At 48.8% G+C, this 26,099-nt stretch overlaps 1 protein-coding gene across 6 annotated transcripts in view; it reads left to right on the plus strand.

The window, feature by feature from the left end:
• Positions 1-25,892, plus strand: part of LOC129814990 (SLIT-ROBO Rho GTPase-activating protein 2-like) — a 125,551-nt gene extending 99,659 nt beyond the window's left edge. For 2 of the 6 annotated variants that reach the window (XM_055868203.1, XM_055868206.1), the window contains exons 4-24: positions 4,147-4,209; positions 5,003-5,218; positions 6,272-6,400; positions 10,147-10,368; positions 10,759-10,860; positions 11,371-11,568; positions 11,802-11,886; positions 12,954-12,981; positions 15,419-15,449; positions 16,233-16,293; positions 16,911-16,925; positions 17,074-17,151; positions 17,314-17,448; positions 17,569-17,674; positions 20,008-20,925; positions 21,666-21,742; positions 23,349-23,547; positions 24,248-24,376; positions 24,614-24,839; positions 25,120-25,230; positions 25,351-25,892. In XM_055868203.1, coding sequence (XP_055724178.1) covers positions 4,147-4,209; positions 5,003-5,218; positions 6,272-6,400; positions 10,147-10,368; positions 10,759-10,860; positions 11,371-11,568; positions 11,802-11,886; positions 12,954-12,981; positions 15,419-15,449; positions 16,233-16,293; positions 16,911-16,925; positions 17,074-17,151; positions 17,314-17,448; positions 17,569-17,674; positions 20,008-20,925; positions 21,666-21,742; positions 23,349-23,547; positions 24,248-24,376; positions 24,614-24,839; positions 25,120-25,230; positions 25,351-25,857 — 3,636 coding nt within the window. In that variant the 3' untranslated portion in view covers positions 25,858-25,892. The remainder of the gene's footprint in view (positions 1-4,146; positions 4,210-5,002; positions 5,219-6,271; positions 6,401-10,146; positions 10,369-10,758; positions 10,861-11,370; positions 11,569-11,801; positions 11,887-12,953; positions 12,982-15,418; positions 15,450-16,232; positions 16,294-16,910; positions 16,926-17,073; positions 17,152-17,313; positions 17,449-17,568; positions 17,675-20,007; positions 20,926-21,665; positions 21,743-23,348; positions 23,548-24,247; positions 24,377-24,613; positions 24,840-25,119; positions 25,231-25,350) is intronic. The other 4 variants (XM_055868205.1, XM_055868207.1, XM_055868204.1 and 1 more) reach the window with 4 other exon arrangements.
• Positions 25,893-26,099: the final 207 nt, after the last annotated feature.

Consider the following 26,099-nt stretch of genomic DNA (forward strand, 5'->3'; position numbering starts at 1 on the left):
TGTTGGGAGTTTTTGGAGTGTTGGTAGTGTTTGGAGTGTTGGTAGTGTTGGTAGCGTTGGTAGTGTTGGGAGCGTTGGTAGTGTTGGGAGCGTTGGTAATGTTGGGAGTGTTGGGAGTGTTGGGAGCGTTGGGAGTGTTGGTAATGTTGGTAGTGTTGGGAGCGTTGGGAGCGTTGGTAATGTTGGTAGTGTTGGGAGCGTTGATAGTGTTTGGAGTGTTGGTAGTGTTGGGAGCGTTGGTAATGTTGGGAGTGTTGGGAGTGTCGGTAATGTTGGGAGTGTTGGTAGTGTTGGGAGTGTTGGGAGTGCCAGGGGTGTTAGGGGGTGTATCTGCAGCTTCTGTTGGTCTGACTGAGTGGAAGCTCTAGAGTGAGCCAAGCCAATCACTCTGTGGAATATCTCATCAAAGCACAGATTTCCTATAAACAAGCACACACACCAAACACACACCAAGGCGGATTATTTCCAAATCTTTGTTGTTTTATTTTGGCAAGGGTACTCTTTCCCACAATGGCTAATTAACTAGATAATTAGTTAAATGAAACAAATCCAGTCAGTGACATGAAAGCCAGTGGAACCAGAGGGTACAGGTCTACACACACACACACACACACACACACACACACACACACACACACACACACACACACACACACACACACACACACACACACACACACACACACACACACACACACACACACACACACACAGAGTACGACTTTGGTAAGTAGTGCAGATGCTGCTCAGTGGGGTGTGTGTGGGTGATGTTATGAGACGAAGCTGCTCATCTGTGTGTGTGTGGGAGAGAGATACTAAATACTCTAATGAGTGTTCAGTGCACTTATTTAAAGTGTGAATGTTTCAAACGGTCCAAATTGTCCCCTGATGCCTGAATCAGACACATCTGTGCACGGACTGAGGAGAAAGTGCTGATTTCACTTCTGTTTTCTTCTAATATATCTTTCCTCTCTCCATATCTCTTCTCAAGTTTCTCCATCAGGGAAGACCGACTGTTTGGAAGGAGACTAGAGGGCTAGGGGTTAGAGGTCAGGGGTCTTGTGTCTGATGGATGGCCGTGTTTTGCCGTGGCAGATTGCTTTTTGATTGGCTATCGTTTGGCTATATGTCACTCGACGGACACTTAAGCCCTCCGATCAATCAACAGGGTTTAGAGAGGGGGAGGAGAGGGACTCTGCTCAATGTCCGTTGGTACTGTCTTCCCTGCTCTCCACCTCCCTTTACCCACTCTCTAATCTCTTTTACCCTACCCTTCCTCCATCCATCTCTCCCCCTTTCATCCAAACGACCCCTCTTGGAATTCTCTACTCCATTCTTATATATTGGGGCTCCCGAGTGGCGCAGTGGTCTAAGGCACTGCATCTCAGTGCTAGAGGCGTCACTACAGGCACCCTGATTCAAATCCAGGCTGTATCACAACCATCCGTGATTGGGAGTCCCATAGGGCGGTCCACAATTGGCCCAGCGTCGTCCGGGTTTGGCTGGTGTAGACCGTCATTGTAGATATGAATGGGTTCTTAACTGACTTGCCTAGTTAAATAGAATAACCTTTCTCCCCTCATCTCCCCCTCACCTCTTGTCTGTGGGATAATCCCTGAACACGTGTTTGTGATTTTTATTTTTTTACAATTTCTGTTACTCCGTCTCTCTCTCTCTTTTCCTGTCTCCTTCACCCTTTCTCTTTGTCGCTATCTCTCCCTCTCGATCTTTCTTTGTCTGTCTCTCTCCCTCTTGAGTCTTTTAGACGTCATCTCTGTTCAGGCCTCATGCCGTTCTCATGCCGTAGCTGGTCTCAGGTCTCGTCTTGGCACTTCATTTGCACCTCTGACTGCTTCATCAATCAGGACACACACACCCTGCCAACAGCAATTTCACAATCAGGAGTGAAGGCTTAGAGTCAGAACTAAATTAATTTATCTCACCTTAGCAAGTCCAGAATCATAGCCAGCAGCATAACACCCTGCATCCCACTGCTGGGTTGCCTCTGAAGCTAAGCAGGGTTGGTACTGGATGGGTGACCAGATGCTCCTGGAAGTGGTGTTGGAGGGCCAGTAGGGGGCACTCTTGCCTCTGGTCTTAGGAGATGCCAATGGCCAGTGAAGGGGGCATTGCATTGTGAAGGGTGCTTTTAAACGGGTGTCCCGACTCTCTCTGGTCGTTAAAGGTCCAATGCCTCTGTTTATTTAGAAAATATATATTTTACCCCAATTTCTGTTCTTGTCTCATTGCTGCAACTCCCTAACGGGCGAGAGAGAGAGAGAGAGAAGTGAAGGTGGAGTCATGCGTCCTCAGAAACATGACCTGCTTAATCACGCTCCTTAACACCCGCCAGCCAGCCGCACCAATGTGTTGGAGGAAACATCGTTCAACTGGAGACCGGGGTCAGCCTGCAGGCACCCGGCCCGCCACAAGGAGTTACTAGAGCACGATGAGCCAAGTAAAGCCCCACAGGCCAAACACTCCCCTAACCAGGACGGCGCTGGGCCAATTGTGCGCCGTCCTATGGGACTCCCGGAATGAACCTGGGTCTGTAGTGACGCCTCTAGCCTTAGACCGCTGCGCCACTCGGGGGGCCGCGCCAACGCCACTGTTTTTAATCTCCTCATCAAATCATTTCTGGGTAACAACTAAGTGCCTTACTGTGATTGTTTTCAATAGAAATGGTACAAAATAAACAAAAATAGCAAAGAGCAATTCTCAAGCAAGAATTTTGTTAGGACTTTTCTGGGACTGGTCTGAGTGGGGAGGGGAATGCTGAAAATGTGATGTTTTTGGAAGAGAGGTTTGGAAGTCGCTTTCTTATTGGTCTATTAGCAGATTTTCTGCCTGGTGATTTCACCAGACTGGCCAAAACTCTATCCCACCAAAACAGGCTTAACTTTCAAACAGCTCTCAAAATCCCATGGCACTTATCGTAAGAGTAGGTGTGTTAACCCCGGTGTCCTGGCCTAATTCCCAATTGGCATATATGACTCCTCACCTCTCCACCATGATTGCTGATGTGTGGTGAGCGTTCTGCCACAAAATGGTTGCCGTGCATCACCCAAGTGGGTGCTACACATTGGTGGTGGAAGAGTTGAGAATGCCCCCTCACTATGTAAAGCTCTTTGAGCACCTACTGTAGGTGGAAAAGCACTATACTGTATAAATACAACGTATTATTATTATTATAGTATTTAATCTGTCTATGCACACCAGGTAAGACCTGGGCGGAACACCCCCTGTATTTTGGTTAGCGCACCAGGTGGTGCTGAAGGTTAGAAGTGGGGAAGACAGGTAAGGTAGGAGAGGGGACTCTTAAACTTTTACTTTCTTTGCTTTGGTTCCGTCCAGCCCCTTTTCCCCACATTACCGTGTGTTCGGAATAATCAATTCCCTGTCAACGGTGTTTTGTCTCTGCCTCTGTCGTCCTTCCCCCGCACCGACGATCACATACTTTGTTCACTCCACGGGGAGTTGAGATGTAGCGGCGTGTCGCGTTCCCTCCTCCGAGAGGCGTAGGTAACAGAAGCTTTCCACCCAGCACACATTAGAGGTGAACGGACACAACATTTGAACACTCAGCCAACTCCCAAGCACAGCCCACTAGTGAGGAGGACCCCGACTGTGGAGCTTTCTCTGTGCAGAATCATTTGTCACCTGCAGCCTGTGTGGAGCCTGGTGTGTGTGGAGATAGAGAGAGGGGGAGAGGGAGAGAGATGAGCACCCTCATCACTCCATGTCCTCCCTCCTCTTCCCTCGCTCCATCCCCTCCTGTATCCCTTCTCCTCACACCAAAGCCCCCCCCCCCCCCCCCCCCCCCCACACACTGTCCTTCGCTGTATCTCATCTCGCACACCATTTATAATGGACCCCACATCCATCAGGTAACACAACGCAATCATTCATCTGATCCGGCAGTCCTCCCACCCCAACCCCCTGGGTATCATGCTCCTGACTAATAGAGATGGGGGGGACAGTGGGTTATATGGACGGATGGATGAAGGACAGTTGCGAGGCTGGTTGGACTTTCGATGGATTTATCTTGTTCATGTTATTGATGAGGGTGTGTCTGTAATCACAGAGGACAGACGGCCTCTTTCATCGTGTTCCTGTGTCTCTGTGTGTCTCTGTGTGTCTCTGCAGAGTAAGGAGGTCGGTGTTCAGCTTCACGAGGATCTGATGAAGGTTCTGAACGAGCTCTACACGGTAAGACTGTCTCCTCACACACCAGGGAGAGATCCCCTACTGGGAGGGAGCAAAGGAACCATGCGACCATGTCCAGGCCAGTAGCAGCAGACTAATAGTGTAATCGCACAGTGAGAGACTCCACTAGACAGAAATAGAGTCAGCCTGGCACACACACACACACACACACACACACACACACACACACACACACACACACACACACACACACACACACACACACACACACACACACACACACACACACACACACACACACACACACACACACACACACACACACTCACACACACACACACACACACACACACACCGACACACGTATACTCAGCCTGCTTCTCAGACATACGAGGTGGGAAGAGAGGACTGGGATTAACGCCTGCCTCAGTACTTGACGGAGTCTGGTAGATTGAATGTGTTACGTGAGGTGCAGATGATCAGATCTCTAAATCACCTCTAATATCAAACACCTTTGTTTGAACTTATCCTTGTAATAGAAATAGCAGTGATTCTGTGCAGTGCCTAGCTCAGGCCGGCCCTTGTGGAGCAGCAGCGTGACTCGGTCTGACGGTTTAAAGAGGGAAATGTAATGATGGGGTCCACACATGTTTCCCCTTTAAGTGGTCAGTGTTTAGTGCTGACACTGCACACAGGTGTGTGGGTCATTCCCTGGAAGAATTACGTGTGATTCTCCCCCTCGCTCTCGCCCTCCCCCCTCTCTCTATCTCTCTCTCTACCCCTCTCTCTCTCTCTCTCTCTCTAACACTGCTCCGCTCTTCCCTGTGTACTGTAGGTGATGAAGACATACCACATGTACAACACAGACAGTATCAGCTCTGAGAACAAACTGAAGGATGCAGAGAAACAGGAGGAGAAGCAGATGGGGCGTTCTGGTCGCCAGGACGACAGACAGACTCCCAGGTCACCTGACACACTGGCCAGCGTCAAGACGGAGGAGAAACATGTCCGACGCTCCTCGGTCAAGAAGATAGAGAAGATGAAGGAGAAGGTAGAGAGAGAGAGAGAGAGAGAGAGTGTGTGTGTGTGTGTGTGTGTGTGTGTGTGTGTGTGTGTGTGTGTGTGTGTGTGTGTGTGTGTGTGTGTGTGTGTGTGTGTGTTTGTGTGTGTGTGTGTGTGTGTGTGTGTGTGTGAGTGTGTGTGCAGGGTCAAGGATATGATAGCAGCCCTGTCTGAGTATGAGACCCTGACACCCCTACTGACAGGTTGTCTGATGATGCAGCTCACACAGCACAGCCCATTATAGTGTGTGTGTGTACCTGCAGCCTGTGTGTATATGCATGTGTATGCCTGCATGTGTGTGTTCATGAAGGATGTATGAGTGTATAACAGAATGCTTTAATACAGCTGGGATCTGTCAGAGTGAACCTACTCTTATAGCTAGCTCCATCATCAATATAGACCATGTTATCTCTCTCTGTCCACTCTCTCTCTCCCTCTCTCTCTCTGTCCACTCTCTCTCTCTGTCCACTCTCTCTCTCCCTCTCTCTCTCTATCTTGTTCTTTCTCTCTCGCTCTCTCTCTTTATTCCCCCTCTCTCTTTATTCCCCCTCTCTGTCCCACTCACTCTTTCCCCCTCTCTCTCTGCCCATCTCTCTCTCTGCCCCTCTCTCTCTCTCTCTCTCTCTCTCTCTCTCTCTGTGTGTGTCTCTCTCTCTCCCTCCCTCTCTCAATTTAAATTCAATTCAATTAACTTTATTGACATGGCAAGTTCATTATTACTTACATTGTCAAAGACACATGACCTGGCATGAAAGACAAAACAAAACTAAGCTAAATGGGAAATATTATCAACATTACTTTGCACTTTTCACTGGCTGTCCCTCAGGTTGTGGCAGGAGGACACATATTTAGATGCCAAAACTGCACATTTTGGCTTTTCACCCAATAAATATTTGATTTTTTCTTCATCTTTTATAGTTTCAAAATCTTTGTATTGAATTATAATTTTGGGAAAGAAATATGCTCTTAGGTCTGAGTATTTGTCACAGTGTAATCTCTCTCCCTCTCTCTCTCTGTGTTTCTCTCTCTGTGTCCCTCTCAGAGGCAGGCTAAGTACACAGAGAACAAGCTGAAAGCGGTCAAGGCGAGGAATGAGTACCTGCTGGCTCTGGAGGCCACCAACAGCTGTGTCTTCAAATACTACATCCACGACCTGTCTGACATCATAGACGTGAGTACACACACACACACACACACACGCACCATAAAACAACGTGCCCACACACACACACCACAAAACAACACACAAACCTGTTGGACGTGGTCAAATAGGAACTCCAGCACGGAGTCTTTCTGAGGGCCAGGGAACAAGTCATTATGTTGCCCAACCTATCCCCTCCCTCATCTCATCCCCCTCCTCCCCCCTCTCCCTGTGGCAGGTAGACCAGTGGCCAGCCATTTCCTGTCAACAGACCTACTACATCCCCCATCCTTCCTCGTCCCTTCTTTCTCACTGGCAGGGCTCCCCTCTCTACGGCCTCCTCTCTCCTCCTCTCTTCCCTGACCCTGAACAAGGACCACTGGCAGGGCTCCCCTCTCTACGGCCTCCTCCTCTCTTCCCTGACCCTTAACGAGGACCACTGGCAGGGCTCCCCTCTCTACGGCCTCCTCTCTCCTCCTCTCTTCCCTGACCCTTAACGAGGAACACTGGCAGGGCTCACCTCTCTACGGCCTCCTCCTCTCTTCCCTGACCCTTAACGAGGACCACTGGCAGGGCTCCCCTCTCTACGGCCTCCTCTCTCCTCCTCTCTTCCCTGACCCTTAACGAGGACCACTGGCAGGGCTCCCCTCTCTACGGCCTCCTCTCTCCTCCTCTCTTCCCTGACCCTGAACGAGGACCACTGACAGGGCTCCCCTCTCTACGGCCTCCTCTCTCCTCCTCTCTTCCCTGACCCTTAACGAGGACCACTGGCAGGGCTCCCCTCTCTACGGCCTCCTCCCTCCTCCTCTCTTCCCTGACCCTGAACGAGGACCACTGGCAGGGCTCCCCTCTCTACGGCCTCCTCTCTCCTCCTCTCTTCCCTGACCCTGAACGAGGACCACTGACAGGGCTCCCCTCTCTACGGCCTCCTCTCTCCTCCTCTCTTCCCTGACCCTGAACGAGGACCACTGGCAGGGCTCCCCTCTCTACGGCCTCCTCTCTCCTCCTCTCTTCCCTGACCCTGAACGAGGACCACTGGCAGGGCTCCCCTCTCTACGGCCTCCTCTCTCCTCCTCTCTTCCCTGACCCTGAACGAGGACCACTGACAGGGCTCCCCCTCCTCTTCTCTTTCCCCCCTTCCTTCCCTCTTTCCTCCTCTCCTCTACTCTCTGGTCTCATTACTGTAGTCTGTTCCCCACTAGAGACTGAGAACCTGTGGGTCAGCCTCTGGTTGTATGAACAGCAATGATGATGATTGGCAAACAAGTACAGTGCATTCGGAAAGTATTCAGACCCCTTGACTTTCTCCACATTTTGTTACGAATAAGGCCTTATTCTAAAATTGATTAAAAAGAATTCCCTCATCAATCTACACACAATACCCCGTAATGAAAAAACAGAAATACAATTGATTGGACATGATTTGGAAAGGCACACACCCATTTGACATGTATGTCAGAGCAAAAACCACATAATGAGGTCGAAGGAATTGTCCTTAGAGCTCCGAGACAGGATTGTGTCGAGGCACAGATCTGGGGAAGGGTACCAAAACATTTCTGCAGCATTGAAGGTCCCCAAGAACACAGTGACCTCCATCATTCTTAAATGGAAGAAGTTTGGAACTGTAACGAGCGTTGTCAGATTCCTCCTCCTCGGATGAGGAGCATGGATTGAACCAAAACGCAGCGGGTGTTGAATACATAATGATTTATTAGACACGACGAAACAATGACACGAACTATACTTGAATAAACTACAAAATAACAAAAACGAATGTGTAGACAGACCTGAACAATACGAACTTACAAATAACACGAAGAACGCACGAACAGGGAAAATAGACTACACAAAAGAACGATGTACAAAACAAACCGAAAACAGTCCCGTGTGGTGCGCAGACACAGACACGGAAGACAATCACCCACAAACAAACAGTGTGAACACACCTACCTTAATATGACTCTCAATCAGAGGAAATGGAAAACACCTGCCTCTAATTGAGAGCCATATCAGGTCACCCAAAACCAACATAGAAACAGAAAACATAGACTGCCCACCCACACTCACGTCCTGACCAACTAACACATACAAAACTAACAGAAACCAGGTCAGGAACGTGACAGGAACCACCAAGACTCTTCCTATAGCTGGCTGCCCTGGCCAAACTGAGCAATTGGGGGAGAGGAGCCTTGGTCAGGGAGGTGACCAAGAACTCGATGGTCACTCTGACAGAGCTCCAGAGTTCCTCTGTGGAGATGGGAGAACCCTCCAGAAGGACAGCCATCTCTCCAGCACTCTACCAATAAGGCCTTTATGGTAGAGTGGCCAGACGGAAGCCACTCCTCAGTAAAAGGCATATAACAGCCCGCAGTTTGCCAAAAGGCACCTAAAGACTCTCAGACCATGAGAAACAAGATTCTCTGGTCTGATGAAACCAAGATTGAACTCTTTGACCTGAATGCCAAGCATCACGTCTGGAGGAAACCTGGCAACATCCCTACGGAGAAGCATGGTGGTGGCAGCATCATGCTGTGGGGATGTTTTTTCAGCGGCAGGGACTGGGAGACTAGTCAAGATCGAGGGAAAGATGAACGGAGCAAGGTACAGAGAGATCCTTGATGAAAACCTGCTCCAGAGCGCTGAGGACCTCAGACTGAGGCGAAGGTTCTCCTTCCAATGGGACAACGACCCTAAGCACACAGCCAAGGCAACGCAGGAGTGGCTTCAGGACAAGTCTCTGAATGTGATTGAGTGGCCCTGCCAGATCCTGGACTTGAACCCGATTGAACATCTCTGGAGACCTGAAAATAGCTGTACGCTGATGCACCCCGTCCAACTTGACAGAGCTTGAGAGGATCTGCAGAGAAGAATGTAAGAAACTCCCCAAATACAGGTGTGCCAAGCTTGTAGCGTCATACCCAAGAAGACTTGAGGCTGTAATCGCTGCCAAAGGTGCTTCAACAAATTACTGAGTAAAGTGTCTGAATACTTATGTAAATGTGATATTTTTTTATTTTTTATTTTATACATTTGCAAACATTTTTTTTTTAACTGTTTTTGCTTTTATGAGATTATTTTTTTTTTAATCCATTTTAGTTTTATTTATTTTATTTTACCTTTATTTAACTAGGCAAGTCAGAATAAGGCTGTAACGTAACAAATTGTGGAAAAATCAAAGGGTCTTAATACTTTCCAAAGGCACTGTAGTTCCACTGCTCCTTCACTCATTCTGATTCATGTAGCATATAGCATACCCTCACTATCATTCTGACTCATGTAGCATGTAGCATACCCTCACTATCATGAATGACAGTGTAGCATGTAGCATACCCTCACTATCATTCTGACTCATTTAGCATGTAGCATACCCTCACTATCATGAATGACGATGTAGCATGTAGCATATCCTCACTATCATGAATGACGATGTAGCATGTAGCATACCCTCACTATCATGAATGACGGTGTAGCATGTAGCATACCCTCACTATCATGAATGACGGTGTAACATGTAGCATACCCTCACTTTTATGAATGACGATGTAGCATGTTGCATACCCTCACTATTATGAATGATGGTGTAGCATGTAGCATACCCTCACTATCATGAATGATGGTGTAGCATGTAGCATTTTTGAATGGACATCAACGGGAATATCTCACTACCAAAGATGTATTGCTTTGATTTTACCCATGCCTTTCTCAGCTATTTGCTGAATTGAACAGCTCTCTCTCTCTCTCTCTCTCTGTCTCCCCCACCACATTCTCTCTGTCAGTGCTGTGACCTGGGCTACCATGCCAGTCTCCACCGTGCGTTGCGGACCTACCTGTCAGCCGAGATGAACGTGGAGGCGTCTAAACACAGCGGTCTGGAGGGCCTGGAGAGGGCAGTAGAGAGCCTGGAGCCCAACGGGGACAAGCAGAGACTGATGGAGACCTACAACAATGTCTTCTGTCCCCCCATGCGCTTCGACTTCCAGTCACACATGGGAGACACGGTACGTGAGTGTGGTGGGGGGGATATACGTGCTGTGGGGGGAATGGGCTGGTTGTGTTGGGTGGGGGGTGGAGGGGTTAGTAAGTGTGTGAGTTTAAATCCGGAATCCGTAGAGATGAAACCGCCACGTCCGTTTGTGATAGAACAGCAACAAAGATTTGACTTCAGTCGACAAAGACAGTTTTCCCCTGTGACATGATTGCACCCGTGGTAGAACACTAGAATATGTACTGTGATTCTTTTTTTTGTTACTATGAATGCGCCTGGGGCGACCAGTATGTGGATCTCAGCTGTAAACATATTGTCTGTCTTTCTCATTCTCGCTCTCGCTCTCTCTCTCCCTCTTGCTCTCTCTCTCTCCCTCTTGCTCTCCCTCTCTCTCTCTTTCTAGATGGGGGTAGTATGTGCCCAGCAGCCATTAGAAGGGGAATTACTCCAGAGGTGTCAGCAGCTGCAGTCCCGTCTCTCCACCCTCACGATCGAGAACGAGGAGGTTGAGACCTGCACTCCTCCGCCTCATCACTCCATTTTACCCTCTTCATCTCCCCCATCTCCCCCTTCATCACTCCATCATTTCCCCTCCTCCTCCGACCTCCTCTCTCACTGCATCTGTCTGTAGCCTCCTCTGTTCTTCGGGACAGTTTGGATACGTCTGTGGCTTCCCACTCACACCGTTTTCACCCACATTTTGAAGAGAAACAAGAAAAGGAAAATGAAAAAACACCCTTTCCTTGTCTACATTCACAGTCTTCTAGCCAGCTCTGACTCTGCTGATAGCTACTTTTATCGAGGAGTAATGTCCTTGCTATGACTGAGATATGTGCTTGTCTCACCTAGTGATCTTAAAATGGAAACACTTAACTGTAAGTCGCTCTGGGCACGAGCGTCTGCCAAATGACACAAATGTAAAATGTAAACATCTGTAAACCGAGTTTATGAAACCATCTCTCTCTCTCCCTCTCTCTCTCCCACCCCCCTCCCTCCTTTCTCTCCCTCTCTCTAGGTGAAGAAGACTATGGAGGCCACTCTGTCGACCATCCAGGACATGGTCACCGTGGAGGACTATGACGTCAGCGAGTGTTTCCACCACAGCAACTCCATGGAGTCGGTCAAGTCCACCATGAGCGAATCATTCCTCAGCAAGCCCAGCCTGGCCAAGAGACGGGCCAATCAGCAGGAGACGGAGCAGTTCTACTTCACGGTGAGAACCAATAACAGAGCAGAGACGTGCGGGGTTGAGGACAGCGGGGTGTTATGGTGATACACGTACAGACGTTCAGCTCGGGGAAGAGTCAGTGAGGTGTTGCCGTGGTGATGGGCACATTCACATGCGCTGCCTAAGGAGGGATCAGTGATGTGTTGTTGACACATACTCAAACACTGTGCACAGTTACTAACTTCACCCCCCCCCCCCCTTCTCTCTCTGTACTGTAGAAACTGAAGGAGTTTCTGGAGGGGCGGAACCTGATCACCAAACTGGAGGCCAAACATGAGCTGATACAGAAGACTCTGGGAGAGAGTGAGACACACACACACACAGTCACAGATGGAATCAACTGGATGTTTTTAACTGAGCATGTCGCTGCTTGGACAAATAGTTTGAACACGTTTCCAATAGCGTGTGAGAGAGATGTTTGTGTGTGTGTGTGTGTGTGTGTGTGTGTGTGTGTGTGTGTGTGTGTGTGTGTGTGTGTGTGTGTGTGTGTGTGTGTGTGTGTGTGTGTGTGTGTGTGTGTGTGTGTGTGTGTGAGTGTGTGTGTGTGTGTGAGAGCAGAGCAGAGCAGAGATTGGAGGACGGGGGGGTGGGGGAGGCCACAGAGAGCAGGCGCGTGTTGGGCCACACGAAGGGCCACACTGGGGAGCAGGATGGGACAGGGGGGATAGGATATGTGTCGGCTGGTCGGGAGGGAGGAAGAGCACAGCTGTAGATTGGAGGGGGGAATCCTCTGGGATAGCTGGAGTTACGGCTCCTACAGTAAAAACCATGTGTGTGTGTTAGTGCGTGTGAGCGTGTGTGTGTGTTAGCGTGTGTTTGTGTGTTAGCATGTGTTTGTGTGTGCGTGTGTGTGTTAGCGTGTGTGTGTTAACGTGCGTGTGTGTGTTAGCATGTGTGTGAGCGTGTGTGTGTGTTAGTGTGTGTGTTAGCATGTGTATGTTAACGTGTGTGTGTGTTAGTGTGTGTGTGTGTGTTAGCGTGTGTTTGTGTGTGTGTGTTAGCGTGTGTGTGTGTGTTAGCATGTGATAGCGTGTGTGTGTTAGCATGTGTTTGTGTGTGTGTTAGCATGTATGTGTGTGTGTGTGTGTGTGTGTGTGTGTGTGTGTGTGTGTGTGTGTGTGTGTGTGTGTGTGTGTGTGTGTGTGTGTGTGTGTGTGTGTGTTAGCATGTGTTTGTGTGTTTGTTTGTCAGCGTGTGTTTGTGTGTTTGTTTGTCAGCGTGTGTTTGTGTGTGTGTGTGTATTCCAGGGGAAGTCTGTCACAGTTTGCTGCGGCCATTTCCCTCTGCCTCTGTCTCTTGCTTCTGCTATAACTAACTGTTTTTTCTCTCGCTTTCTCCCTCCCCCTCTTCCTGTGTCTTCACTGCTTTAGGTCAGAAGACTGACTGTTGTCTTGCCAGGTAGGTGAAGGAAGGAAGCACACACACTTCCCATCAGGAGGTTCTGTATGTATTTATGGACACATACTCATTATTCTGTTAGCGCACATCGTGTGTGTGTGTGTGTGTGTGTGTGTGTGTGTGTGTGTGTGTGTGTGTGTGTGTGTGTGTGTGTGTGTGTGTGTGTGTGTGTGTGTGTGTGTGTGTGTGTGTGTGTGTTCACATACACTCCCCTACGTATTTATTTGGACAGTGGACAAATTAAAACGTTTAATTTGGCTCTATACTGCAGCATTTTGGATTTGGATTCAAATATTTCATAATGAGGCAACAGTGCAGAATGTGACCTTTTAGTTGAGGGTATTTTTCTGTTTTACCATTTTGAAATGAAGGCACTTCATGTGTCTAGTCCCCCCATTTGAAGGTGTCAAGAGTATTTGGACAAATGTACTTATAGTGTATTAAAGTAGTCAAGAGTTTAGTATTTGGTCCCATATTCCGAGCACACAGTCACTACATCAAGATTGTGACTCTACAAACTTGTTGGATGCTTGTTTTGTTTTGTTTTGTTTGTGTTTCAGATTACAGAGCCTTCAGAAATTATTCATACCCCTTGACTTTTTCCACATTTTGTTGTGTTACAGCCTGAATTTAAAATGGATTACATGTAGATATTTTTTTGTCACTGGCCTCACAATGGCCTCACACTGGCCTCCCATAATGTCAAAGTATTTTTGTTGTGTATCTTTTTTTACAAATGAATTAAAAATGAAAATCTGAGGAGTTCAGGAGTAAAAATGTGCTTAACAATACACATAACATGAACATAACATGAACATAACATGAACATAACATGCACTAATAGTATTTAACATGATTTTTGAGTGACTATCACATCTCTATACCCGACACATACAGTTATATGTAAGGTCCCTCAGTTGAGCAGTGAATTTCAAACACAGATTCAACCACAAAGACCAGAGAGGCCTTGCAAAGAAGGACACCTATTGGTCGATGGGTACAAATAAAAAAGCAGACATTGAATATCCCTTTGAGCATGGTGAAGTTGTTAATTACACTTTGGTTGGTGTATCAATACACCCAGTCACTACAAAGATACAGGTGTCCTTCCTAACTCAGTTGCCGGAGAGGAAGGAAACTGCTCAGGGATTTCACCATGAGGCCCATGGGGACTTTAATAGCTGTGATAGGAGAAAACTGAGGATGGATCAACAACACTGTAGTTACTCCACAATACTAACCTAATTGACAGAGTGAAAAGAAGGAAGCCTGTACAAAATCTTAATATTCCAAAACATGCATCTTGTTTGCAACATACACATATTTTTCCAATATGTGGCAAATCAATTCACTTTTTGTCCTGATGTGTTATGTTTGGGGCAAATCGATTGCAACACATTACTGAGTACCACTCTCCATATTTTCAAGCATAGTGGTGGCTTCATCATGTTATGGGTATGCTTGTAATCATTAAGGACTGCTGAATGGAGCTAAGCACAGGCAAAATACTAGAGAAAAACCTGGTTCAGTCTGCTTTCCACCAGACACTGGAAGATGAATTTAACTTTCAGCAGGACAATAACCTAAAACACAAGGCCAAATCTACACTGGAGTTGCTTATCATGAAGTCGGTGAATGGCCGAGTTTACAGTTTTTATTTAAATATGCTTGAAAATATATGGCAAATGTTCCACTATCCAAGTATGGAAAGCTCTTAAAGACTTACCTAGAAAGACTCACAGCTGTAATCACTTCCAAAGGTGATTCTAACTTGTATTGACTTAGTTGTTTGAATACTTATCTAATGAAGATATATTATTGTTTTATTGTTTGTTTTTTGTATTTTGTTTTTTACAAAATGTTCACATTTTTCTTCCACTTGGATATTAGAGAGTATTTTGTGTAGATAGTTGACAAAAAAATTAAACCCATTTTAATTCCACCTTCCACAAAATGTGAAAAAAAGGAAAGGGGTGTGAATTCTTTCCCAATAGAAATGAATGGTAAATTATCTTTTTTTGTCATTTTGGAGTCACTTTTATTGTAAATACGATTAGAATGTTTCTGAACACTTCTACGTTAATGTGGATGCTACCATGATTACGGATTATCATGAATGAATCCTGAATAAAGATTAGTGAGAAAGTTACAGAGGACAAAGATTATACCCCCGCAAAGAAATGCTAACCTCCCCTTTGATTGGTAATGGTGAGAGGTTAGCATTTTGTGGGGGGGGGGGGGGGGGGGGGGGGGGATATGATCTTTGTTCCTCTTTAACTTTCTCAGTATAGAGCCAAATGCACGCTGTCCAAGTAAATAGATCATTTCCAGAGATGTGTATAAATAGTATCTCTGGAGGCGTAATGACAGAACAGTGTTCTCGCTCTCACCTTCTCACTTTTTATCTCTCTCTCTCTTTCCCTATCTTTCTCTCCAGTGACAGGAGGAACTCTGCACTACGGAAGCAGGTGATTTTCTCTCTCCATTCAGAGTGTGGTTTCCTTTGTGTACGTTGCTCTCTCTGCGTATGGGGTGTTTACCTTTGTCCTGGACTCACTGTCCACTGCTCTGCATATTATGCACCATCCCCATGCCATTCTCTTGCTAGGTCTACAGACCACACCATCTGAAACAGTTCTGTAGATAAACTGTACTGTATTAGAAGGGTCAGTGCTATCCTGGATCCTTGGGACATCCCTACCCTAACCCCTAACTCCATACCCTAACCTTAACGATATCCCTTACCTGACCCTAACCTTAACTTTAACCTTACCTTAGCCATTGTACATTGCCACTTTAATGGGGTAAGGACTTCCCAAGGACCATATCAGAAGAGATAGATTCCAATTCTATTATAACATCCAGTGAGTCTAGCGCCCCTAGTGGGAGCCTTTTGCTATGATCCTCCACTGTCACCCCCCCACCATTCTGTATTCTCGCGCTTCCCTCTCCACTATGAAACCTCTTCCTCCTCGGTGTGTGTGTGTGTGTGTGTGTGTGTGTGTGTGTGTGTGTGTGTGTGTGTGTGTGTGTGTGTGTGTGTGTGTGTGTGTGTGTGTGTGTGTGTGTGTGTGTGTTCAAGCATGCGTGACTGCTTTTGTATGTACCGGGTGCCTGATTGCGTATGTGATTCTTGTATCCGTGTGTACAAAGGGAAATGGTCAGGGAATTGTCCTCCCTCTCCTGGTTACCTCCGCGTTGTATTCTCTCCTCCTCTAATCCCCCTCTCCTCTCCTCCTCCTCTCCCTCAGGATGCTGGCCAGGTCATCCCTCTGATGGTGGAGAGCTGTATCCGCTTCATCAGTCGCCATGGTGAGGACGCCCTGCTACGTGCTCTCATTGGCTGGGTCTCTGTTGAATAGGTCAACGACTGGCTGTGTCTCTGTTGGCTGTGCCAATGACTGGCTCTGCCTGTGTGGATAGGTGTTTTGTGGTTGGCTTTAATAATAATAATAATAGAATAACCTTAAATATCAAGACATTGCAATATAAATAATTAAAATACAACAGAATAATGAACAGCCTGTCTCGGCGGTCTGCTGTCTAGACGATCAGTAACATCTCTCGCTCGCTCGCTCACTCACTCACTCACTCACTCACTCACTCACTCACTCACTCACTCTCAGTTCAATTCAAAGGGCTTTATTGGCATGGGAAACTTATGTTTACATTGCCAAAGCAGGAGAAATAGATTATAAACAAAAGTGAAATAAAAAATATAAAAAAATTGCAGTAAACATTACACTCACAAAAGTTTCCAACGGAATAGAGACATTTCAAATGTCATTATATGTATATATACAGTGTTGTAACGATGTGCAAATAGTTAAAGTACAAAAGGGAAAATACATTAACATAAATATGGGTTGTATTTACAATGGTGTTTGTTCTTCACTGGTTGCCCATTTCTTGCTGCTGTGATGGCACAGGGGACTCTTCTTCAGGTTCGTCTCTCTGTAGGTGATGTCTTTGTTATGGAAGGTTTGGGAATCGCTTCCTTTTAGGTGGTTGTAGAATTTAAAGTCTCTCTCCCTCTCTCTCTCTCGCTCTCTCTCTCTCGCTCTCTCTCTCCCCCTCGCTCTCTCCCTGCAGGTCTGCACCATGAGGGCATCTTCAGAGTGTCTGGCTCTCAGGTGGAGGTCAACGACATCAAGAACTCCTTTGAGAGAGGCAAGACTACACTACCCAGAAATCCCAGCTCCAGCGATAGCATAAACAGAAGGACCTGCTTATCTCACAATACTCCTTCTTTACCCCCCTCCCCCCAATGTCTTTCCTTTCCCCTCTTTCTTGTTCTCTCTCCTCCATCCTCCCTTCCTCCTCTGTCTGTAGGTGAGGATCCGCTGGCAGGGGATCAGAATGATCACGACATGGACTCCATCGCTGGCGTTCTGAAGCTCTACTTCAGAGGCCTGGACCACGCCCTCTTCCCCAAGGAAGTCTTCCATGACCTCATATCCTGCGTCTGTGAGTCTCCCCCAGCGCCACGCCTTTTTACCATTATCTTACCCTACAAAAAGACCACTGTCCACTGGTGAGTGTGTGCGTGTGTGTATGTGTTCACCCTTTGTGTGTGTTCTGTTTCAGCTATGGAGAACCTGCAGGAGAGGGCTGTCCACATCAGGAAGGTTCTGCTGTCTCTGCCCAGCAACACTCTCATCATCATGAGATACCTGTTTGCCTTCCTCAACTAGTGAGTAACGCTGCACTAACGCTATTACAACACAAATGGAACGTTACCACAGGTCCGTGAGTAACACTACTGGTGATCCCACTGCACTACCAAAGCTGTGCTCGGGCTAATCTGGAATGTTCTATTCAGAGTCTCCCGTCCCTCTATCCTTCCCTTTCATCCCTCCCTCCCCTCTCTGCGGTCTGCGTCTAGCCATATGGTTTCTCCAGCCAGCGGAATCTGTTCCAGTTTCACTATCATTGCCAGAATGAGGTGTGTGTATGTGTGTGTGTGTGTGTGTGTGTTTCCCATGCTGGTATAAATGGGTCATGCAGAACACCAGACGTGCCAGTGTCACCCTTTACTACTGCTACTACACACACACACACACACACACACACACACACACACACACACACACACACACACACACACACACACACACACACACACACACACACACACACACACACACACACACACACACACACACACCTACAAGGGGCCTCTCAGCTTTGATGACTAAACCCTCCACTCTTGGGGTGGAGGTAGAGAGAGAGAGAAGGAGTGAGGGAGGAGGAGAAAAAGAGAGGGAGAGGAGTGTAACTTGAGCACCCAGACAGGCCTCTTATGATAAAACCTGTTTGGAGCTGGTCCATTTTGTCCAAGTGATTCAACATGACCCCCAACACTCCTGGCCCTCTCTACCCCCTCCCCCCTCCCCCGTGGCTTATCATCTGCTCTCTGTCACCATACCATGTGGGGGGGGGGGGGGGGGGGGGGCTGACAGTGTGGTCAGACTGTCTAGCCTTGTCCCCGAGAGTGCACTCATCCACACAAGATTGAATGGACTTGCAGACCTTTTGGTTTGGAAACTCCCTTTAAAGCACCAATCCAATGCATGGTTGTTATGGGGTCTGGAATAGAAAAGCAAGCAAGAGACCAGGCAGTTTAAAGAGGTAATGAACTGCCTGAGAGCTTTATAGCACATTCTGTAGCCTGAGAGTTTTAAAGCACATTCTGTAGCCTTATAGCACATTCTATAGCTTTATAGCACATTCTGTAGCTTTATAGCACATTCTGTAGCTTTATAGCACATTCTGTAGGCTGAGAGATTTATAGCACATTCTCTAGCCTAAGAGATTTATAGCACATTCTGTAGCCTGAGAGATTTATAGCACATTCTGTAGCCTAAGAGATTTATAGCACATTCTGTAGCCTGAGAGATTTATAGCACATTCTGTAGCCTGAGAGATTTATAACACATTCTGTAGCCTGAGAGCTTTATAGCCCATTCTGTAGCCTAAGAGATTTATAGCACATTCTGTAGCCTGAGAGATTTATAGCCCATTCTGTAGCCTGAGAGATTTATAGCACATTCTGTAGCCTGAGAGATTTATAGCACATTCTGTAGCCTGAGAGATTTATAACACATTCTGTAGCCTGAGAGATTTATAGCACATTCTGTAGCCTGAGAGATTTATAGCACATTCTGTAGCCTGAGAGATTTATAGCACATTCTGTAGGCTGAGAGATTTATAGCACATTCTGTAGCCTGAGAGATTTATAGCACATTCTGTAGCCTGAGAGATTTATAACACATTCTGTAGCCTGAGAGATTTATAACACATTCTGTAGCCAGAGAGATGTATAACACATTCTGTAGCCTGAGAGCTTTATAGCACATTCTGTAGCCTGAGAGCTTTATAGCCCATTCTGTAGCCTGAGGGAATGGAACCCTGCTTTCCACTAATCCTGGTTAAAACATTACAGTCCTGCACCCACCCACACACACACACACACACACTCTTTCTCACTCATTGCAGTCGTATACACACATAGACACGGACACAGATGATGGGTAATGATTTCAACAGGAATGCGATAAAGGCGGTACGTGTGTGTGTGTTCATGTCTGGGTGTTTGTGTGTGTGTTCGTGCTTAACCCTCTCTTCTCTCCCCAGCCTGTCCCGGTACAGTGACCTCCTGTCCTCTCTCCCCAGCCTGTCCCAGTACAGTGACCTCCTGTCCTCTCTCCCCAGCCTGTCCCGGTACAGTGACCTCCTGTCCTCTCTCCCCAGCCTGTCCCAGTACAGTGACCTCCTGTCCTCTCTCCCCAGCCTGTCCCAGTACAGTGACCTCCTGTCCTCTCTCCCCAGCCTGTCCCAGTACAGTGACCTCCTGTCCTCTCTCCCCAGCCTGTCCCAGTACAGTGACCTCCTGTCCTCTCTCCCCAGCCTGTCCCGGTACAGTGACCTCCTGTCCTCTCTCCCCAGCCTGTCCCAGTACAGTGACCTCCTGTCCTCTCTACTCAGCCTGTCCCAGTACAGTGACCTCCTGTCCTCTCTCCCCAGCCTGTCCCGGTACAGTGAGGACAACATGATGGATCTCTATAACCTGCTGTCCTCTCTACCCAGCCTGTCCCGGTACAGTGAGGACAACATGATGGATCTCTATAACCTGCTGTCCTCTCTCCCCAGCCTGTCCCGGTACAGTGAGGACAACATGATGGATCTCTATAACCTGCTGTCCTCTCTCCCCAGCCTGTCCCGGTACAGTGAGGACAACATGATGGATCTCTATAACCTGCTGTCCTCTCTCCCCAGCCTGTCCCGGTACAGTGAGGACAACATGATGGATCTCTATAACCTGCTGTCCTCTCTCCCCAGCCTGTCCCGGTACAGTGAGGACAACATGACGGATCTCTATAACCTGCTGTCCTCTCTCCCCAGCCTGTCCCGGTACAGTGAGGACAACATGATGGATCTCTATAACCTGCTGTCCTCTCTCCCCAGCCTGTCCCGGTACAGTGAGGACAACATGATGGATCTCTATAACCTGCTGTCCTCTCTCCCCAGCCTGTCCCGGTACAGTGAGGACAACATGATGGATCTCTATAACCTGCTGTCCTCTCTCCCCAGCCTGTCCCGGTACAGTGAGGACAACATGATGGATCTCTATAACCTGCTGTCCTCTCTCCCCAGCCTGTCCCGGTACAGTGAGGACAACATGATGGATCTCTATAACCTGCTGTCCTCTCTCCCCAGCCTGTCCCGGTACAGTGAGGACAACATGATGGATCCGTATAACCTGGCCATCTGCTTCGGGCCCACACTGATGTCAGTCCCAGAGAGCTGTGACCAGGTGTCCTGCCAGGCCCACGTTAACGAGCTCATCAAGACCATCATCATCCACCACGACGGGGTCTTCCCCGGGCCACGGAACTTGCAGGGGCCCGTCTACATCAGCCCAGGGGCCACTGACGAGTATTGGTGAGTGGGGGCGCAGGAGTAGGGGACAGTGTGTGTGTGTGCGTGTGTGTGAGGCAGAGAGGTGCAGGGGCCCCTATACGAGTAGTGAGGTAGACACAAGGGACCTGTTTAATACTGAGGAGAACTGGTGAGCTGTGTGTGTGTGAAAGGTAGAAAGTGGTAGAGACGGGACTAGGGGATGGTGAAGGGTTTTAGGGTTTTGGGGGGGGGGGTGTAGTGATTTAAGGGTCTGGTCCAGCCCAGAGGAGCCAGGAGGATCCGCTTACCCACAGAGTGCTAATCTAAGGCCCAAAAGACACACACACACCTCTGGAATATCCAGGCCTAGGTTGGAGCAGTCCATTAGTGTAACAGTAGAAGTGGCAGGTAGGCAGGCATGCCGGCCAGCTTGCCTAAGCAACCCAGAGACACTGCAGTAACGTCGAAGATCTCTCCAGTGAAGAAGATCTCCGTCTCTGGCCAGACCTGAAGTGTCTGTTTGTAACTAGATGAATGGAAGTATCTGATGTTGTCATATTGAAACCATTTCATCTCTCATCCTCTCATTCATAAACACATGAGCTCTTTTAGCTGAAATGTGTGTTTATCAGCTGTAGGTGGTCACGTGGTTTACACACTGACACACACACCCTCAGGGAAAGCACATGTACATCTCTGCTCTGTTTTGCTGCATGACCAGCTGTTTCACCAGTTGCTCATTTTCCCACCCCTATTCAAAATCAAATCTCTCTCTCTCTCAGTGATCCCCACTGTGAGCCCCCCCTGGTGGACATACCTGCTCCTGACACCATCTCTGTCATCCACAACAGCGATGATGGTGAGTACACAGCAATATGTACACACACACACACACACACACACACACACACACACACACATACACACTGCTGATTGTTTTTCTCCCATAATTCTTCTTTTGACTGTAATGAGCCAAAGCTTGCCCACTGATGGCAAACATGATGCCCACGGATGCCATGCTGCCCTCCCTCACTCACTCACTCACTCACTCACTCACTCACTCACTCACTCACTCACTCACTCATTCACTCACTCTGCCCCTAACTCTAAAGCTGCTTCTATCAGCAACATTCTGCTTCTGAAACCCCCTGCCCCCTGGCCACGTCATACAGCCACACTCTGACCTCTTACTTCATAACAGCTGTGTGATCACTCTATGACTGTGTGCTCCCCAACCTCTTCGTCTGTAACCAACTGCTGTGGCACTAACCTGCTTGATACTAACATGCCTCCCTCTCTCTACCCCTGCCACTCCTCCCCTGTTTCTCCCCTCTCTCTTCCCTGTTTCTCCCCTCTCTCTCTCCTGTTTCTCCCCTCTCTCTCCCCTTTTTCCCCCCTCTCTCTCCCCTCTCTCTTCCCTCTCTCTCCCCTGTCTCTCCCCTCTCTCTTCCCTCTCTCTTCCCTCTCTCTCCCCTCTCTCTCCCCTCACTCTCCCCTGTCTCTCCCCTCTCTCTCCCCTGTCTCTCCCCTCTCTCTTCCATCTGTCTCCCCTCTCTCTCCCCTTTCACTCCCCTCTCTCTCCCCTCTCTCTCCCCTGTTTCTCCCCTCTCTCTCCCCTTTTTCTCTCCTCTCTCTCCCCTTTTTCTCCCCTCTCTCTCCCCTCTCTCTTCCCTGTTTCTCCCCTCTCTCTCCCCTTTTTCTCCCCTCACTCTCCCCTTTTTCTCCCCTGTTTCTCCCCTCTCTCTCCCCTCTCTCTTCCCTGTTTCTTCCCTCTCTCTTCCCTGTTTCTCCCCTCTCTCTTCCCTGTTTCTCCCCTCTCCCCTCTCTCTTCCCTGTTTCTCCCCTCTCTCTCTCCTGTTTCTCCCCTCTCTCTCCCCTTTTTCTCCCCTCTCTCTCCCCTCTCTCTTCCCTTTCACTCCCCTCTCTCTCCCCTATTTCTCCCCTCTCTCTTCCCTCTCTCTTCCCTTTTACTCCCCTCTCTCTTCCCTGTTTCTCCCCTCTCTCTCCCCTGTTTCTCCCCTCACTCTCCCCTGTTTCTCCCCTCTCTCTCCCCTCTCTCTTCCCTGTTTCTCCCCTCTCTCTCCCCTTTTTCTCCCCTTTTTCTCCCCTCTCTCTCCCCTCTCTCTTCCCTGTTTCTCCCCTCTCTCTCCCCTGTTTCTCCCCTCACTCTCCCCTTTTTCTCCCCTCTCTCTCCCCTCTCTCTTCCCTGTTTCTCCCCTCTCTCTTCCCTGTTTCTCCCCTCTCTCTCCCCTGTTCCTCCCCTCACTCTCCCCTTTTTCTCCCCTCTCTCTCCCCTCTCTCTTCCCTGTTTCTCCCCTCTCTCTTCCCTGTTTCTCCCCTCTCTCTCCCCTGTTTCTCCCCTCACTCTTCCCTGTTTCTCTCCCCTGTTTCTCCCCCTGTCCACCCCCCATTTCTCTCTCTCTTTATTTCTCCCTCCCCCTTCCTACCCTCTCTCTAACTCTCAGGCTCATTGGTCGTTTCAGAATCGGACCCAATAGAGGCCATTGCTCGCTTCGACTTCTCCGGACGGACCAACCAGGAGCTGTCATTTAAGAAGGGCGCGTCTCTCCTACTTTTCCAGCGAGCCAGTGATGACTGGTGGGAGGGCCGACACAACGGAGTGAACGGACTGGTGCCTCACCAGTACATAGTGGTTCAGGACATGTAAGAAACCACAAGACCAGTGGACACCAGTTTACACTAGTACAGAAGGTTTCAGACCAGTACAGACCTGTTCAGCTCACAATAAACCAGTACAAACCACTTTAGACCAGTACAGACCCGTCGAGATCAGTATAGATCCATTTAGACCAGTACAAACCAGTATAGACCAGTACAGACCTGTCCAGATCAGTATAGATCCATTTAGACCAGTACAAACCAGTATAGACCAGTACAGACCTGTCCAGATCAGTATAGATCCATTTAGACCAGTACAAACCAGTATAGACCAGTACAGACCTGTCCAGATCAGTATAGATCCATTTAGACCAGTACAAACCAGTATAGACCAGTACAGACCTGTCCAGATCAGTATAGATCCATTTAGACCAGTACAAACCAGTATAGACCAGTACAGACCTGTCCAGATCAGAATAGATCCATTTAGACCAGTACAAACCAGTATAGACCAGTACAGACCTGTCCAGATCAGTATAGATCCATTTAGACCAGTACAAACCAGTATAGACCAGTACAGACCAACATAGAGAAGATGAGAGAAAGGAGTTCTAGTTGGCTTGGCTGTAGTCTGATGTGTGTGTGTGTGTGTGTGTGTGTGTGTGTGTGTGTGTGTGTGTGTGTGTGTGTGTGTGTGTGTGTGTGTGTGTGTGTGTGTGTGTGTGTGTGTGTGTGTGTGTTCCAGGCCGGACGGGGGCAGAGGCAGTCCGAAGACTGAAGCAGAGTTGCAGGAGGAGAGAGTGTCCACTAGGGGCACCGCTGCCTCTCCTACTGGAGCTCATGTAGCGGACATCTACCTAGCCAACCTCAACAAGTAAGACACACCAGGCACCAATCACAATACAGCATCTCGTCATTTACACCTTCACTGACTCAATCAGATCTCAGTCTGTTTTCACCTTCTCACTAACCATTCTGATCTCTCCCTCTTTCGCTTTTTCTTTCTTTCTCTCCCTCTCTCTCTCTCTCTCTCTCTCTCTCTCTCTCTCTCTCTCTCTCTCTCTCTCTCTCTCTCTCTCTCTCTCTCTCTCTCTCTCTCTCTGTCTGTCAGGATGAGGAAGAGGCCTGAGTTGGGGAGTATTCGTAGGACCTTTTGGGGGTCTGAGGGGGTCCAGGGGGGTGATGTGTCCCTGTCTGGGGCGACAGGAGGGGGCGTAAGGACGGCCAGTCTGCCGGTGGGAGGGGCTCTGGTGAAGGAGGGCGGCGACAAGCGACCGGTCAGCGCCCACAGTGTCCTCAACTCCTCAATCACGCGTCACTCCTCTCTCAAGACCAAGGTAGCGTCAAAAACATAGCTTCTATTAGTACCGTACTATCGTTATTTTTCAGTTGTTGGGTATTATTATCTGTCAGTGGAGGCTGCTGAGGGGATGACGACTCATAATAATGGCTGGAATGGAGTCAATGGACTGGTATCAAAGACATCAAACACGAGGTTTCCATGTTGTTTGATGCCTTTCCAGCCATTGTTATGAGCTGTCCTCCCCTCAGCAGCCTCCACTGTTCTCTGTTAATTATTGTTATTGCTGATTGCAATGACTCTTATTTTTTGTGTAGGTGGAGAGCCCTCAGTTCTGCAAGGCGACTACCACGGGCCGCTCTAAGAGCTTCAGCAACCACCGGCCCCTGGATCCTGAGGTCATCGCTCAGATGGAGCCCACCTCACAGGTGCGCCCATCTCTGACCTCTGACACCGCACCTCTCACCTTTGACCCCTCACCTCTCAGCCAAATGTGTGTGTGCGCGTGTGTATTCTGATTTGTATCTGTCCGATATCTCCTGTTTTAGGATATCGAGGCGGCTATGAGCTCTGCTCTGAGTGAGCTGAAAGAGCTGGAGAGGCAGAGCAGTGTCAAGCACACGCACACCCCCGACGTGGTGCTGGACACACTGGAGCAGCTGAAGGGTGTGTGTGGGGGTGGCGGCGCGTCCGAGCCCTCCAGTCCCCTCCACTCCCGTCTGCTGAGGGACAGCGAGGGCGCAGGGTCTCCACACTCACACCCCCTCCAACGCAGTGCCTCGTCCGCTAGCGACGTCCCCTCCTCCTTCCGCCCCTCCAAGCCCAGGAGCCCCCTGCCCTCTTCCGCGTCCTCCTCTCTCGCCTCCTCAGCCCTCTCTGCCTCCACTCCCTCCTTCCGAGAGCCTCGCCCTCCAGCCACGCGGCCCAAGCCGGTGGTCTTCCCCAAGGGTGGAGGAGGCGGCAGTCCGGCTATGGGCTCCCCAACCACCACTGTCCCCCCAACCCCTCCTCCCCCACCCCCACCCCAGCCCAACGACAAGTCCTGCCCCGCCTGAGGGCACTCACTCTCACACCCACCCACCACCCACCCACCCACCCACCCACACACACACACACACACACACACACACACACACACACACACACACACACACACACACACACACACACACACACACACACACACACTCCCCTTCGATCCACACACCCTGTCCCCATCTCCCCTCACCCCAGTGATAAGTGGGATAGCTCTCATCTTGGATCAGCTTACCCTTGCAAACTCTTAACCATTTATGGG

The sequence above is a fragment of the Salvelinus fontinalis genome, chromosome 18 (genome assembly GCF_029448725.1).
Source record: "Salvelinus fontinalis isolate EN_2023a chromosome 18, ASM2944872v1, whole genome shotgun sequence".
Taxonomy (NCBI): Eukaryota; Metazoa; Chordata; class Actinopteri; order Salmoniformes; family Salmonidae; genus Salvelinus; species Salvelinus fontinalis.